This window comes from Hippocampus zosterae, chromosome 18 (genome assembly GCF_025434085.1).
Source record: "Hippocampus zosterae strain Florida chromosome 18, ASM2543408v3, whole genome shotgun sequence".
NCBI lineage: Eukaryota > Metazoa > Chordata > Actinopteri > Syngnathiformes > Syngnathidae > Hippocampus > Hippocampus zosterae.
In genome coordinates this window covers 17,303,847-17,320,843 of record NC_067468.1, presented here as the reverse complement: position 1 = coordinate 17,320,843, position 16,997 = coordinate 17,303,847, and the positions used below count along the sequence as shown (strand labels likewise).

The window sequence follows — 16,997 nt, the reverse complement described above, 5'->3', positions numbered from 1 at the left end:
CATAAAATTGTTGCCTTCCTGTGTCCATCGGGCATGGTGTCTTGAGATTTTATTTTGTGAGTCTACTCGTGGTAGACTTGCCTTTCAAATTTCATGCCACTCGGTTAAATTTTTTTTTAATCTACCAAAAAGCTTGAGATCTATTTCACTTTTGAAAGGAAATGGTCAAGTGAGCAAAAAACAGCCTCTTGAAAGCAAATTTGCGATCGATCCGTGCCGAAAAACGAAAGTCGTGTATCATTGAGAGTTTTTCTTGGGTTGACTTTTGACAGACATTGCTACCAAATTTGATGGTTCTCCATGAAGCTGGATTTGCATGTGGCTTCACTCGTGACAGACGTGGTTCCCAAATGTCATCATGTTGCTAATTGAAACTGACTTGAGGGTGCCGGGAAAAAAAATCATCCGATGGGGATAAAGTGTGATGGTCTGCATCCCGACCGCGTATTTCTCGTTTATTCTGACTTTCCGGGAAGCGGCGGTGATCCAATTTGGTGGGGGAAGCGGGGGCAAGACCTCTTGAAAGAAGCGTCTGGAGAAGGGACGGCTGGAGGCTGAAGATTACGTCGGCCTTCTGCGTGCGCGCCCGTGCGCGTGCGCGCGTCTCTCCTCTCACATTAGCCTTTACATTAAAGGCAGTCAGGTGGAAAATGAGTGCGGACCTAAGCCGCGCCGTCCACCCACCTGGCCCACAGTGAGGGGATGAGGAGGGCGCGGAGAAAATGAAGAGGAAGGGACGCTGCGTGGCCGGGTGGGGGTTGGGGAACTGAAGAAAACGCACCGACCTTTTTTTCCCCCTTACTATTCCCATCACTGCGGATAAAAATAAAATTCAATCATAAATACGTCTCTGGCACGGAGGATCTAATGAGGCGGACGATCATCTTTCAAATACACGCGATGGAATTAAAATGGGATATTCATAATTCAAATCCTATTAGTGTAAATATTTCACGAATATGAATTCATATTGTCTTACTCCTGACCCCCCCCCCCCCAAAAAAAAATCTTTCGTTTGCTTGAAAGACTTGTTCAGGTAACTGGGGACATTTTCTTCTGTGTTGGCTGAAGGGAGCAAAAGATGGCGAACGTTAGGTTGGTCTCCGAGTCTAAATTGATACAGACGTCAAGACTCCATTTTGTCTTTGGTGTCACAAAAAAGGACATTCGCTTGATTTTTTCTTTTCCATTTTTAGCGGTTGACTGACGGAATCCGGTCATGTTTTAAAAATTGGATTCGTCTCGGATTGTTGTTGTTGTTTTGCATTAAGATAAGAAATTGTTTGAATGTTTAAAACCCCCACATTCGGTTCACCGAAGACAAAAGTGGCGAACTAATACCACTAACACTAATTGATCATGTTTTTGTATGTGGACGTTTTTCCCCGATATGTTTAAAACCTGCTGAAGGCGTCTTCGAAAACAAAAGAAAAAGCTACCGTCCAGTTAACCAAAGACTTCACTTTTCCCTGGGAAGGCGAAAAGTGAAGTCATTCAGTTGAGTTTCGCCAACGCCAAGGACGCTTTCGATCCGTCTTTTATGTCTCCTCCCCCCTAAAAAAAACCCCTTCAAATTGTAAGAGACAGGTTTTATTACCAGCGCTATTTACATAGAAATAAGACAAGCCGTCCAACATGCACGCGCACACGCGCACAGCCATCCAAGCAGATTGGAGGCCACCGGCAAAGAAAAGACTCGACCATGTCGGGGGGAATGAACATTGGAGCCGAGAGGCGGGCGGGACGGGAGAAGGGCGGCGCACGCTAGGTGGCGCTTCAGGCCCGACGACGGAGCTTTGCGGTGAGGTGGGATGGGATGGGGGCGGGGGTGCACGGTGCAGTCGAGGACCTACGGAGGGGGTGCGGTGTGCGGTCCTCAACAGATGTTGCGTGGCCCCTCTTTTGTCGGCCCCCTTTAAGAGGCGGGAGACCTCAGCTGTTGAAGGAGATTCGCTATTATGGCCTCAGTGTGCTTTTGAAAATCATTTCCATTAAAACATGTCTTGTGAAAAAGGGAGCCGAACAAAGGGAAGGTCGGCCGCAGGCGGCCGCGACAATCAGCGCCGCCCGAGTATGCGTGCGCGCACTCGCGCGCGTGGGAATAAAGGCTAAGACGCTCTTGTTTTAACATCTGATCATCACGTCGTGGTACAAAGGGGCAGGCGCGCGGCATCGTTCCCTCCGTTCGCCACCATCGCTCCAAAAATGCGCATTTCCCGGCTAGAACGCTGAAAGGGAGCATTGGGGGCTTCTTTAGGGCCAACGCGTCGGGTGGGTCAAAGTGACCCAAACCCGATTGGCATTGAGCGGCATTTCAAGCCTCAGCCCGAAAGGGCACAGTTTTTGCCGTGAAAAAAAAAAACAGTCCAAAATGGCGCCCAAATCGGGAGCCGGGTCCGGATAATGAAGCCGCCCTTTTGCAACGGGAACCCAAATCCGAATGAGCTCGGCATCTTTGGCCGCGCATTTGCCCCAAACGGCAAGTGGGCTTCCTCCAGAGCCGTCTCCCGCTCTCCCGACACTGATTCAAACCGTCGGCGGAGACGGTCGGGATCAATTCGATCGGCGGACGGTGGATTCCGGAGAGCTCGCCAAGCTCCCTCCCCCTGCCGGAAATGCTCCCAAGGTGTGATGGCGAGCGTCTGCGCGTGCCCCGCGATCGCCCGGCAACCGATGGAGGGGGCGCCCCGCCTCCCGGCCCGAGGTCGGCCGGGATAGGCGACCCTCCCGAGAACGGTGGCGCGTCTCACGGCCGCGTGATGGGAGAGGAGCTGAAAAGGAATGATAGGAAAAGGGTCAGGGATACTGGTCTGTCCGAGATTGAGGCTTTACGGCACAGGCGGTGGGGGGGGACGGCGGTTTAGGTTTGGGATGCGGGAAAGGCAGGAGGGGGCTGGAGTCCCTCGTGGGACGCGCGCCTCCCAGGCTCCAAATTAGCGGCTATGCGGGCTGCCGTTTGGCTTTCAGATGCAAGAAATGAACTTGACGCAAAGGAAAGTCCCTCCGGCGTGGCCTTTGACGGGACGCGACGGATTGAAAGCCGCCGTCGCCGACGGCCGGAGCGCGGCGAAGCCGGCGCGGGACGTCAAGCCGGCGGTCGGCCGCGAGCCGGTCCGCTCCGGGCCGGCCGCGGAGGGCTTCACCAGGCCCCGGCCTCGCCCATCTCGGGGCCTCGGTGGGACGCGGGGGCGCCGTAGTTAGCGGCCAGGGAGAAAGGAGGGCTGGGCCCGCCCCCGTACGCCTCCCCCGCCGCCGGCTGCAGGGAGCCCGGCTCGGGACTGGGCGTCTCGGCGTGGGAGATCATGTCCGTGAACCTTTGGTCGTCCGAGGGCAGGTGGCCCGAGCCCTCCGGGGCCCCGGGGCCCGAGCCCAGGATGTAGGGGGAGTCGGCGGGCGACTGGCCCTGCGACGACGGGGGACCGTGCGGGAAGAAGTCGTAGTTGCCGCCCGCTGCGTAGTAGTCCCCTTGGTACTCTGTGGGACAAAAAAGGACCAAAAAAAGGCGTTACGTCACCCGCGGTGCGCGTCGGGAGAACGTCGGGGGTGGGGAATATTATCATGAATTGTTCTTGACCGAAAAGCTCTTTGATCCGGCGTCGTCAGTCGCCAAGAGTTTGAACGGGAAGCGGTACTGACCCCCATAGTAGCCGTAGGCAGCCGGTCCCAAGATGTCCGGGTCCTCCAGCCGGCCCCCCAGGGTCCTCATCCTCCTCGGGCCCCGAAAGAAGGCGTGTCTGCGGGCCCCCAAAGCGCTGAGCTGCTTCATCCGCCGCTCCTTGGATCTTCGGTTCTGGAACCAGACCTGCCACAGAGTCGCAGTTATCGCGACGATGAACCGGCGTTTGGCGTCCGAAGACGCGAGGCGCGAGGTCGGCCCGAGAGCAAAGCCGGATGCAATTTGTCGCCGTATCGTACGCGGTCCAAATCAACGGCAAATCATGGGCTCAAACGGAGCTCGGATGGCATGATACCATCCGAAGCGACAACCGCGGATTTTGTTTGACCACGCCAAGTAGACTTGCTGGCGGCGGCGGCGGCGGCGCAAGTCACGTGTTCTCCCGGAATGCGATAGATTTCAAACTAGAAACAAGGACGACGACGCTGGGAACAAAGTCGAACGCGTCGCCCTTCTTTGCTTCCTCGCGGACGATCCGAGCGGCAAACGGCGTCTCGCTTTGGGCGGCGCTGCGGAATCGCGCGGGCTGGCGGAGGCAGACGAAAGGCAGGCGCGCGCGCAGGCGACACCTGCCAACTGAGAACAATGGCAGAGGTGTCGGGGACATTTTGATGGAAATGCTCTCGCTCCCCTCCGGAGCGTGCGCACGTCGGGGAGGCGTCGCTATTCCACGCCGGCGGCGAGACACCCAAAGCCAGCCGCCATTTTGGCTCGGGTCAAGCCTACGCGCGGAGCCCGTGTTGGGGCTGGCTGGCTGGGACTACGCGCCGATGGATGCGCGAGCAAGGATGGATGGAGATGCACCCGTGCGCATCGCGCACACACACGGCACAGAGGTGGGAAAAAAAGAGAGGGCGGGGGCCATATGTAAATGTGTGAAATCAGCGCTAATCACAGCCAGCGCACAAAAAGCCGCATCACACTTGGCAGCCCATCATCCTGACGTCGCGCGCGGGCGCTTGCCAAAACACGCGCACGCACGCGCGCGCAGGCGGGAAGGGTTCCAGCGTGCGCGCGGTGGCCCTCAGCTAAAACAAGACCACCACCTACGACTAATTTCACGGCTGTGTGACTGAAACAAACACGTAAAAAAAAAAAGAAAATCACACGTCTCGCGTCGCCATTGTGTGTGTTTTTGTCTAGCCTGGTGTGTCGATGTTAATTGGGGAGGGGAGAAAAAAAACAAGGCGACGACGAAAATGGGACGCCTGCGGGCACGGAGATGGAGGAAGGAACGAACGAGCAAATCAATGCGCTCTGGCAAAGGTCAACATTTTCGTCACTCGCGTGTTTGTCGCTTTGATTTGTCGGAAGGCAAACAAAAGTCTTGGGACGCCGCCATCGACGACATCGCCGAGTAGCGGCGTCAAGTGCGCCGACGCGATCGGAAAGAATTGCCGCATGGAAACGCGATTGTCTTTTGCGCAATTCGACGACGCGGCGAACTCAAGCCGGCCCACACTTTGCCGCTCTCCTTTCAAATCAATTCTTTTCAAATCAAAGCTTTCTTTTTCCAAATCAGCCCCGACCCCTGTCAACGCTGCACAAATGCGACGCTTTTCACCTTCGACCAAAAAAAAAAAAAAAGACACTTGGCTTTAATTGCAATGCTCGGGGCGTCAAAGTGGCAATTTTCGTTTTGTATTCGTACTGCAGGACTTTTTTTTTCCGTGCTCAAAGCGTGCGCAACATTTCAGGAGTAGACGCATCAATATCGATCACGTTTACGAGATGGATTTTGAACCTTTTATGATTGAACATTTTGATTTTTTTTTTTCACGAGAGTTCCACGTTCAAAGAGAAAACGATTTCGTTCTATTGCATTCAAAGCATGCGGAAAAATGTCACACTCTCCATCATTTTCTGCAAGGTGGGCTTCTGTTCCTAAATGAATTCATTAATTAAAAAAAAGAAAAGAAAAAAAACGTGCACGCGAATCACTACTTCGGCCAGAAACCCCGACGTGAAAAGTCCCGGCTCGCCCTTTTCTGCAAACGGATGATCATGCATGTCGAGTGTTGATCACGTTTGGGAGAAAGAAAACAAGCCTTTTGAGTGCCTTTTTAAAACACAGGGTCGACGTCTTTGAGTTCCCGGCGAGTAAAGCGCGCAGAATAATGTAAAAAGAGGCAACTTCCACAGTCAGACTGCAAAAAAATAAAAATAATAAAATTAATAATAATAATAATAAGAATAATCCGGTGGAGAAAGGGACCAAACGGCGAATCATGAATATCTGCGCAGAATGGATACACATTCGAAATACCCCCCCCCCCCCCCCCACACACACACACACAATTTGAGCGAAAATAAATGTAAAAAAAAAAAACCCTAAATCTGCAAATCCACGGGTGCCAAATGACAAGTATTTGGCTTCCGGTTTTCTTTCCCTACTTGTTAGGAGTCACGGTCTTGAAAGCAAACCGTCTTGAGAAACCACCCCGATCGAACACAACTGCAACGCGTTTGAGGATGGGGGTGCGCGTCAAATACGAATCCCGCGATTATGCTGGAAGGAGTTGGGAGGGCAGACAAAAAGCCTGACGGCAAAGTGTTTCGGAAGATTTCAAGCAGAGACGACGGGGCGGAAAAAAATAAAAAATAAAGCCAACGACTTTTGGCCTTTTGGGCGAAAAGTGGCGAGCTTGAGCGCGCTCCCGCTCCGGAGTTTGGATTGGCTTTGGGGCGGCCGCTCGTTACCTGGATGACGCGCATGTTGAGGCCGGTCTCCTGCGCCAGCTGTTCCCGGATGTGACGCGTGGGCTTGGGCGTGGCCACGAAAGCGGCCTTGAGGGTCTCCAGCTGCTTGGCCTTGATGGTGGTGCGCGGGCCGCGCCGCTTGGCGCCCGAGTTCTGCTCCTCGTTCTCGATGTTGTTGCTCTCCTTGTCCGACGACGTGCAGTTGTCCGCCTCCTTCAGCTCGTCGTGCAGGCCGCCGCCGTCCTGCGCGTCCGGCGACAGGCTCCGGTCCGTGCACGACGACACTGCAGACGGCGGGGGCAGAGTCGGGGGGTCACGCGTCAAAAAACAAATACTGTCGTGAATCCCTTTTCCAGAACGCCCCCGCCCGGCCCCCCAGAAATAAACTGTGCATCGAGTGTGAAGATTTGGCGGATGTGTTGCTGCTGTCAATATCGACGAGAGTAATGACAAGAACAATAGAGTCCTTGGAGGTGGAAAAAAGAAACGTGTCATTGCTTGGGCAGAAATAAAGGGCTTCGACAAATATTACATACATACATATATATATATATGTGCACACGCGCACTTTTTTGGGGTGCGGGGGGGGGGTCGGTGACGGGTGCGAATGCCCTCTGCTTGTAAGGAAAACGAAAAACCAAGATTGCAATTTCAGGAGCATTTTTAGCTGATTTTTAGCGCAATTTTCAGCGCGCCGCTCGTACCTGAGTTGAGGCTGACCTCCTTGATGGCGGCCGAGCTCAGGTAGTCGTCCTTGCACACGAACTTGTTCTCGTCGACGACGTAGAGCTCCTCGCCGGTGGACAGCTGCTTGTGGCACACCATGCAGGTGAAGCAGTTGAGGTGGAACACCTTGCTGCGCGCCTTGCGCACCAGGTCGCTGGGCGAGATGCCCTGCAGGCAGCCGGCGCACTTGGTACCGAAGCGCCTGCGCGCACGCACGGGGGAGGGAGAGGAAAGACAACGTTTGCGAGAGAGCCAACGCCGCGGAGGATTTCTTCACGGTCTTCGCTTGCCTCGCCGTCCGTTTGTCGGGGGGCAAGGCCGAGCGAGAAAGGGGGAGGGGGAACAGGGCAGAGTTCCCCGCGGCCGTCCGTCAGAGAGAACGTCGCGAAGAAAGGCTCAAGTCCGGGGCCGACTTTTGCGCGCAAGGCCACGAATCAAAGCGGACGAGCGGCGCCCCAAAGCAAACCAAAGGGTTTTCGCCTCGGCGTGTTTTTTTAATTTTATTTAATTTAATTTTTTTGACGGGGGTGGGGGGTGAGATGTGATCAGTCGAAACGCAAATGAAAACGCCGTGAAACAAAATAAGCAAAAGGCCACGTCGACGTTGGAGCCCGAGCGCTTTTTTCGCTTCCTCTTCTTTCTTTTGCCGCGCAAGCCTGGAACGGGAAAATTGCTGTCGAAAAAATGAAGTTGCGTGATTTGATTTCATCGTCATCAGCCTTATCTCACATGGTCGAGTTTGGAAATATCCCAGCAGGTCGTAAAGGTGACAATTGTTTAACACACGCGCGCAAATACAGAACTGCATCTCCGAGTATAGAGACGCCATCAATCGTGCATATGCGCAAATTGCGCATACGAACGCGGAGAGAGAAAGACAATGAAGCCAAGCTTGTATTCCGACCGCTACATTGGTGGGAAAGGCAGACTGGTCGTGCTGACAAAGCCATTAGTGGCAATCAGCACATTGTAGGCAAGGATATGAGACGGGATTAGGAAGAGTTTAGGCGTGGAAATCTTCCCTTAATCCATAGAAAACGTGTGAGGAAAGGAAGGACCCCCCCCCCCCACACACACACACGCTAAAAATTGTCATCGCCTGGCATCAAAACAGGAACGAAACAAAGCAGCTGTTTCAGGGCCACCTGAGTGAGCGCTTGCGTGAAGGGGGGTGACTTGGGGGGGGCGCCCCCCCACCTTCTCTATTGTTTTAGTACTAATGTGCGCCCTGCTGTCCCTCCGCGCCGTGGCCTTTCTCATGCGTGTCCACTACGCGCAACAATCGGACACGTGAGCGCGATTAGTCCCGGCGGCCTCTCGGAAGGGCCGAGTTCGGCCGCTGGGAAAAAGGAAAACAAAACCGGCTCAATGGGATGAATGGAAATGTTGCATTGTCGCCTTTCGTTCGGATTCTTTTGCCAAGCTGCCGATCGAGTGACCCAAGCGACAATTTTGCGCCCAAATCATTCCAGTTTCAAACGGCCTTTTTGCTTGGATTATTTCTTCGGCGTCGTGGCTCGCTTGACGAACGTACATTTGACAAATAGCAATCGTGCGAACGCGAATAGACGGCACGCGGAACAATTTGCCTTGACGAGCCCCTTTCTTAAAGCCGGCGGACGACTCGTGCTTTTTTTTTTAATGGAGGCGTCATCGTGTGATTTGGAATAATTACTGGTATTATTTGGAAGCGCTGAATATTTGTCAAGAGGCATGATGCCGCATTGCAAAACACACGCTCTTTTTTTTGTTGTTGAATTGGCAATGAAGTCTCTTCAAATCGTCAGTTAGGAAAGAAATTATTTCAGCACTTTTAGGTCATCGTGTGACTTCAGAATCTTCAATCTTAATATTTGTTCGTTTTTTTCTTCCAAAGCCGCCTCGCACTACCTTGAAGTAATGAAGGAAGGAGACGCATTGAGCTTGCTTTGAAAGAAAGAAAAAAAAACTTGCCTCCCTCGTCAGATTAAAAAGTGGCCAAATGCTACTTTTCTTGATATGTCATAGATGAACTCAAGTCAAATGGATTTGGCATTTGGGTTTTTTTTCCGTTAAACAAGAACGCAAATTGGCAGTGAGCGCGCCGCACGCAACCGCAAAACGCCGCTTTGCCGTCGGGTTTGGGGCCCTACCGGAAGAAGTCGAGCTTGCAGAAGAGCTTTCCGTCCCGCGAGAAGCACTTGTCGGTCAGCTTGCAGCTGCACTCGCAGCACTGCACGCACTTGGCGTGCCAGGCCCGGTCGAGCACGTTGAGCAGGAACCGGTCCAGGATGGGCCGCTCGCAGCCGGCGCAGTGGACCATCATGACCGCGGCCCGCGGCGAGCCCGCGGCCGACCTCCCCCTTCTTCTCCGCGGACTGGCTGGGCTCGGCGCGGCGGGCCTCTCTCCACGCGGAACCGCGTCGGGGATCCTCCAGCGTCCCCCCCCCCCCCCGCCCCGCCCACCCCACCCCACGGCGCCCGCCCGCTCCGCTCGCCGCTTCTCCCTCGCCGCGTGGGCTGGCTGTCACAAAAAAATGTAAAAAAATAAAAAAGTTAAAAGTCCCGGTACCGGCTCGGTTCTGGGTGCTATATCCACAATCCGCACATGCTTGTTTCAGGCAGGCGCACCCGACTAGCTCAAAACGGTAACATGAAGAGAATCCTGCAAAAATATGCGCGAGCTCGTGCAGGGTGGTTGTTGTGGGTTTTTTTTTTTTGGGGGGGGGGTGTTCCAAGCGCGTCCTACGGGTTTCTTGGCGTCACCGCGGCCGCTGATCACGCGCTGTGGACAAGCGAGGCAGCCCTCCTTCTCCACATCGTCGCCTCGCGCGCAGATTGGCCGAGGCGCGCCTTAATTCCCTCGCGGCGAGAGCCAATCACGGCGAGGCTTCGGTTGTCACGGATACCGAGCTCACCGCTTCTCCGGGCCGACCCGCGCGTCGACATGACGGGCCCGAAATGTGGCTCCCCCTCCTCCGATCTTCCTCCTCATAAGTCACTTTGATAGAAAAAAGTCCCGAAAATTGCTCCCGCTAAAGTTTCAGAGGCAAAGCGACCGACACATGACTAAAATGGCGCTCCAAAGCGTCCCTCGGGCCACCGCGTAGGATGACACGGGAGTCCACAGCGTGGCGGTCACGACGCAGCTTCCGAGATGCCGTCGCGTCCGCTGCCGTGCGCCGCTCGGCCCTCGGAAGCGCAAATCTGTCGGCAGGCGGGAGGAAACTTGTGCGATGCGCAACGTTGACGTCCCAAACTTGCCTCGGTCGCTGCAGTGGAGAACCGGTGCGTCATCGTACACCGGACGACGCGTTTTTGTTGCCATCGTCGTTTTGCGCCCGCAACAAGCGACCGGCGGACGCCGATGACTGAATCGCACCCAAGCGCGATACCAAAGAGCGCCATTAGCCACGACGGCCGACGAGCGCGTCATCCGTACGCAAACCAAAGGGACGATTTGCAACGGCCAAAACAGAGGTTACGAACGCCCGCCGTCGTGACCGATGCCGGAGGCCAGCGGCACATGGGTGACGACGGCGCGTCGTGACTGTGGCGGGCTGAGAGCAAGCGATTCATGGCGGCCATTTTCAGGGCCACTCCCATGACGAGCTCGCCCCACTTTTGCTCGGAGGTGGACCGCATTGTCGTTGTCGATTTCACTCCGAGGCACGTGCACCGAGTCCAGACCGGCAAGAAAGTCTCGGTGAAGCATGCCGGGGGGGTCGCAAAGAAGCCGTTTTGGCCGGTAAAGACTGACGGCCGCTCGCCATTTTGTCCCACGGCCGTCAAATTGGACCCGCGTGGGCCAAACGGGAGCCGACGATAACTCGCAACGTTTGAAGCGTTGGTGCCGGCCGGCACTGGGCTGGAAAACCCACGGGGCTCGCTCGCTGTTGCAACATTGCTTACGCGGCCATGAGCTTTCGAAGAAGAGCAAAGAGGCTTTTGTCCAAATTTGCGCCCGAGCGAGCCGCCGCCGCCGCAAGCACGAAGACGCCGGCGTGCACGAGCCACGGCCGTGCACGCCGGCGACCACCTTGGGGGCACCTCTTTTGGCAGGGCCGCTCCCTCGGGAGAGGTTAGCGTGATGGATGTCTGATTGGTAGCCCTCCCCCGGGGCCTCCCTCGCCGTCACCTCTCCGCGCTCTGAATTAAAAGGCCGTTTGTCTCCTGCGAGTCCTCAGCTGTAGAGCGCCGGCCGGCAATTTCACAGCACTCGGAGAGGGAGGGAGAGGGGTGGGGGGGGCCATTACACCAGAGCTTGTCAGGGGAGCCATCAGAACCCGGACACGCCTGAGGGACTCTCTCTTTCCCGCCTCCTCCTCCTCCATCCTGGCCGAAAAACACATAAATATGCAAGGAGGGCGGCAGATTGCGCGGGCCGGGCGCCCCTTTTCCCTCTCTCCTTAGCGGCCAAGGTGGCGGCTCCGGCGGGGCTTCTCACGCACGCACGCGCCGCTTTACGGGGACCTTTGGCACCGTCGGCCGAGCGTTCGGCGCCCGCCTGACCGGGAAGGCGCCGATTCCTTGAGGTGCTCTTCGGGCAAAGGGAGGCGCGCGGCTTTTTTCGGGGCTGCGAGGCAAGCGGGCGCGCCACGCTCTAAAACATTGGAGAGAAGCCAGGCCAGATTCCCCCCCAAAGTCCGGAGAAGGGGCGGCCCCGGAGGAAGATGGCCGACAGCGGCTAGGGGAGGCCACAAAGGGAAGCGCAAGAAGGAAACGACAACCGAAGGAGAGAAGAGCACAAGCGAAGAGGAAGGAGGCGCAGGGCAAATTAGGGCAGGACGGCTAAAGCGGGCGGGGAGGGAGCCCCCAAAAGAAAGCGGAAGCTTTCGTGAGCCGCGTACGGAAAGCCACAAATGTCATCGCAATTCATCGCCGCTTTTCTCTGGGCCTTCATTCACTATGGGAAGCAAAATCAAACTCACCCCCGCCCCCCCTCCACGTCCCAAAATGACAACAAAAATGGATTTACCTTGTCTTGCAACTGTTTTGGCAATTGCTCTTCGGCCATCTTGTCTTCCCGACGGCTCGCTCGCAGAAAAGGAGCTCGTCGGGGGTGGGGGGTACGGGGGGGACGCAAAGAAAAAAAACGAAACAAATAAATAATAATAGGTGGCGCGTACGTGTTGTCAGCGGCCACTTAGAATTAGCAGCGGAGGATTACGGGCCGAGGGCCTCATTAATCTGGCCGACAAACACGTGCCGCCGAGGATATTTGCGCCCCGAAATTGAAAAGATCAAGTCCCCCCCCACCACGGCTCAATATTCATGGACGCACCCATGTGCGCGGGCAGGTGAGGCTCCTCAATTTCGTCTGCATCTCACACGAACAACAACGAATCCAGATTTGGAGGAACTTTTTTTTTTTTTTTGAATGGGCAAACGAAGAAAGGCCTTCATGAAAAAGTTCCATTTCACTTGCAAAATGTTTGACTTTGTAAGGACGGCGCATCCAGCTGCAATTCTATTCACGGCGGGCGTCACTGGAGGACACTTTTCAAAGAGAAACGTGCAAAGTCTGTTTTTCTTGGTGGAAAGAAAAAAAATGGCAATGGTGCACTTTTGAAAGCAGCGGCTCATCTGCATTGATGACAATTACCATCCCACGTGCACGCGCGCACGCACGCACCTGCAATTTGTCACTGCTGAGAAGACTTGCCAACTGCACTGAAGTCGACGGGTCAACAATGGGACTTTTCTTTCCTGTACTTTTCTCCTCCATACTTTGTCAAACGAAGCCCCTCATTTTTCTTGAACGCCTGCGGACGATGACACGAGACGTAGCAATACCGAGTTGGCGCGAGCTTCGTTAACCGCCACTGTTTGCGGTTTCCGCTTAGAATTTGGGCAACGTCAAATGAATGGAACAACCCAAAAGTTGACAAAATGACGCGCCGAGCGCAAACGCCGCCAATTCCGAATCGCCTCGACGGCTTGAGGTCAAAGGTCAGCTTTTGACCATTTTCATCAGTCCGCCTTTGAGTAACGGAGTCAAATGACCACGTTTGCGTTGACCGCAGTCTTTCTTCGTCTGCGTCCTTGGACCTCCAGACAGAAGGCGAGCGCTTTCGCCTCTTTGCAGATGGGACAAAGCGCATCGAGCCGCCTCTCGTCCGGGCCGCGCGCTAGGGCTCATGTTTCCCCTTCTGCGGGAGGGAGATCGATGCGTTTGGACGTGGACAAACAGCCGGGCGGCCGAGCCGACGAGGCGCGACGCCTCCCCCCAGTCAAGAGCGCGCGCTATCGAGGGTGCCATCTACTGTATTGACAAGAAGGCAGCCACGTGCGCCTTCGCAGCGTGTAGGGTCTTGCTATCGCGGCACGGTTCGCTCGCCGGGGTCAGCTCCGCGCCAGCGCCGTCGATCTATGCGGGGAGGGCCCGGACAAAAGGCAGGATCCGGGGCGATTGACATTCAACGTTCTTCCGCAAACTGGTCGCAGCTGTAAAACTGGACTTCCCGTCCGTTCTTCTTCTGGGCTCAAATTTTCAGCGTAAAGCCCAATAGCGCGCCCTAAGATCTAGTGGTTGACAACGGCATTACATCCAAAATAAACAGAAGCCGAGCGAAAACAGACTCGTATCCCGCCCCCCCCCCAAAAAAAACAAGCAAATTCAGCCGGACCCCGGACGGAGACTTTTCCTGGATACCGGACTTGAAACGTGCGCAATCTGGACGCTCCCCCTACACAGCCGAGCTCCGTCGTTTCCACGCCGATGAACGCAATGGCATCGAGCCGACCGCGGTACAACAACGGCGGGCGGCCCAAGGAAATCCACGCGGAAAGCTCACGGCGCATTCGCGATCAGCTGATCCCAAGGCCTAAATGAGGATAAACGAGAAAGGGGGAGCTAACAATCCGGCCGTCCGACCGCCGTTGGGGCAGAAAAAAGAAAAACGCATCGCCAGGCTTCGCGTGCGCGTATTGTCAAGCGGCTGCGTGCAAAACGCGCTAATGGCGAAGGCGCGCACGTCTCTGCGCGGCGGAGATAAGGGATCCCTATCAGCCGCATCGGGCGGGGGGCTTAAGATCCCCACGGGGGGGAGGCCAGATTGAGTTTTCCGCCCCACTCTGCATATTCCAGGATTACGGCGCACCTTTCCATACGCCGCCAGCGCAGATTCTTGAAAGACGCGCAAACGACGGCGAAGGAATGGCAAGCCGCGCGCGCGACGGGCCCGCCACTAACCGCCGGAGGAGTTCTTTGTGACATCGTTGGGCAAAGAAGAAGAAGACAAAAGGAATGACGCCACCGACGTCGAAAGAAGCCGCGGCCAAACGGCCCGGTCTCGGCCTCTCGGTGGCCGATGAAGTCAGCTAAGTCGACCGGCGAAGGGCCGGCCACAAAACGTACGGAATACCCGGAATGGCCCTTTCGCGTCGCGTGAGGAAGGAATGAAGGCAGGGCCAGCTCTGGGCCCGCATTACCCCCCCCCCCCCCCCCCCCCCCCAGCCCTTTAGCCTCTGGCTAATGACGTCCTTTTTCAAATGCAAAGCGGCGGCAGAAAGTGAGATGATTTCTGGGCCGCCGCTTTGGGGAGGAGATGAGGAGCGCCCGACAAGAGGAGCCTGAAGGGAAGAAAGAGGTGACTTTCTTAGCACGGGGGGTGGGGGGGGGGCCACCTTTGAAGTCGGGCACGTCGGCGATGTTGGGACTTTGGGTGGGAGGGGGCCGGCCTTGTTCCTGAGCGTCGGAGGGGATGGTGTTAACGAGATGGCCTCTAAAGACGAATTAAACGGTGGGAGAAAAGAAAGGCGAAAGGAGGGCCGGATGAAAGCCGGCCGGCCGCCACTCGGAGGCTCCCTCTTTTCAGCGCCGCCCGAATTCCTGCGCCGGCGGGGGCGCCGGTCCGTGCGCGCGCGCGGAGGGGTCACCCGTCCTTTAGTCACGCGAGCCGCCGCCTGAATGGGGAGGTCGGGGGCTTACACGGCGGCGGCGGGTCAGAAGTGGCGAGGATTACACGCCGGCTCTAAGCCGCCCGCACGCCACTGTTTTCCTGGTTGTTGTTTGGCGGCCAAGAAAAGGAGACGGACGGGGAATTAGCCCGACGCCGGCGAGATGAATGCCCGTCTTATTCGCACCTCTTCATCGGGAGGCGCGCGACCCCCCCCCTCACGGTCCCCCCCGTCCCCCAAAACAGAGCTCTCATTTGTTGCGGCGTTGAAAGCGCGTCGGGGTGGGCTTTGTGCGCACAAAAGCCCGCTCCCCTCGTGGCCGCAGCGACGAGGGGCTTTACGCCCCCGGCCCGTCTTTGATTGCAAACTTGCGCTTCTCTTTCCTGATGAGTCCGGCACCTTGGGCGGCTTTATTAGCCCCCACCCCTCCCGGCGTCGAGCTTGTGTGTTTCGAGACTGACCGACACGCAAGACCCGCAAACCTTCTTGAGGGACGGGCGGGCAAAGCATGCCGGCGTCTTTTGGCGCCTTGATGGTTTCCACGTGGACGTTCTGAAGTAGGCCCATGAGCAAGACATTCCACAGCACAGGGCTTCATACCCAACGGAAAGGGCTAACGAATTTGACCCCCCCCCCCCCCCCCACACACACACACCCAAGACTCCAGGTTCCTCAACCTGAGCGGCTCGCCGGCTATTGCTGTGGTTTTCATCCAGGGTGGGGGTGGGGGGAATAAACCGATGGATGGGGTGGGCGATATATCAGGTTCCAGGGCTAATCTAATTGGCGCCCTCTCGTTCTGATGCCGTGGCAGAAAGAAGGAGCTCATTGATGACGTCATTCCACCAGCAAGAGCTTTTGGAAGCGGCCCGCTTTTGGGAATGGCTCCAAAGCACGCAAAGACACCCGAGATCCGCGTCGGACCAGTTGAGGGAAGGCGCGTGGCAACGTTAGCCCCGCGTCAGCACTTTCTGCGGTCGACATGCTAGAATCCAGCAGGTGGTGCGATTGTTTTTTTTGTTTTCCAACGAGAGCGATTGTTCTCCCTTCATTCCACCTTCCAATGCAACAAGTGTCCTCGCCGTCTGTTGTCCCAACAGATGTCGTCGCGGTGGCTTTTGCGCCGGCGACCTCCTGTGGCTTTTCTGCCGACCTGTCCCCGCGGGGCTTCTCCAACCAAGTACGATTGCCGTCGCCGTCGCACTCTTTTCTTGCTTCGTCTTCCCCGCCGCACCGACGCGCCGCGGTTGTCGCCATTTCCGGCAAAACGGTTGACAAAGTCAGGAAAGAAAGACGAAGCAAACCCGAGCCCAGCCGGCTACGACCGCCGAGATTCCGCTGCCATTTCCCAAAATCTAAAGAAAGCTCCCGACGGGCAAAAAGTAGGAAATGATGCGCGAGAGGTCGGGGGCTCAAAAAAGAACGGCGCGGCTCCTCCGGCCCACCAGGGAGGAAGCGGGCGTGAGGAATTAAGGAAGGCAAGAAGAAAAAAAAAGTCCGCCGCCAGGGAAGGAGGTTAATTAGCCGGGCGGCCGCGGGTGGCGGAGAGGCGGCGCCGTCGACACTCATTCTGTCTCAACCACCACTTTTGTTTCCAAAGACAATTGGAACAAGACCCACGCGTGCGCCTCCATGACAAAGTGACGGTGAACTTCCACTTTGGAGATGCCCCCCCACCCCCCAACACTAATCGCAGGCCCCGACATCATGCTAGCACGCCACTCAAATTTGCACCGTTGACATGGCCGCCAGCTCTCTCTTTTTTTTGCAAGTTGCCATTTCTGGCTTTCAACGCGCTCCAAATCAGAGGAAGCTCGTCGTGTCCACGTTTGGGCTTGCTGGAGGATTTGTCGGTCCGACGACTTTGCGTTTCGTCCCGACAAGTGGAAAACGCATACGCGGTACGCGGTCTCGTACTCGTGGCTGACGGCAGACGTCGTCTGCCACCGTGGGCAATGACAACAGGACACCTCTCGGTTGGGGGGGGGGGGGCATTTTCTTGCTTTCACTGCTC

At 56.2% G+C, this 16,997-nt stretch overlaps 1 protein-coding gene across 1 annotated transcript; it reads right to left on the bottom strand.

Annotated features, from left to right (window-relative positions):
* Nucleotides 1-1,568: 1,568 nt before the first annotated feature.
* Nucleotides 1,569-9,524, bottom strand: lhx5 (LIM homeobox 5). The gene is made up of 5 exons (XM_052050218.1): nucleotides 9,235-9,524; nucleotides 7,081-7,304; nucleotides 6,377-6,660; nucleotides 3,637-3,802; nucleotides 1,569-3,474 (listed from the first exon to the last, which is right to left on the bottom strand). Exons 1-5 carry the CDS (start codon nucleotides 9,405-9,407, stop codon nucleotides 3,140-3,142), a joined length of 1,182 nt encoding a protein of 393 aa, XP_051906178.1. The 5' UTR covers nucleotides 9,408-9,524; the 3' UTR covers nucleotides 1,569-3,139.
* Nucleotides 9,525-16,997: the final 7,473 nt, after the last annotated feature.

Excerpts from the sequence above, each read along its gene's own strand:
- lhx5 (XM_052050218.1), bottom strand. The coding sequence starts at position 9,407 with ATGATGGTCCACTGCGCCGGCTGCGAGCGGCCCATCCTGGACCGGTTC. Across the intron at positions 6,661-7,080 it reads GGAGGTCAGCCTCAACTCAG|TGTCGTCGTGCACGGACCGG; the intron begins GTACGAGCGGCG and ends CGCCGTCTGCAG. Across the intron at positions 3,803-6,376 it reads TCAACATGCGCGTCATCCAG|GTCTGGTTCCAGAACCGAAG; the intron begins GTAACGAGCGGC and ends ACTCTGTGGCAG.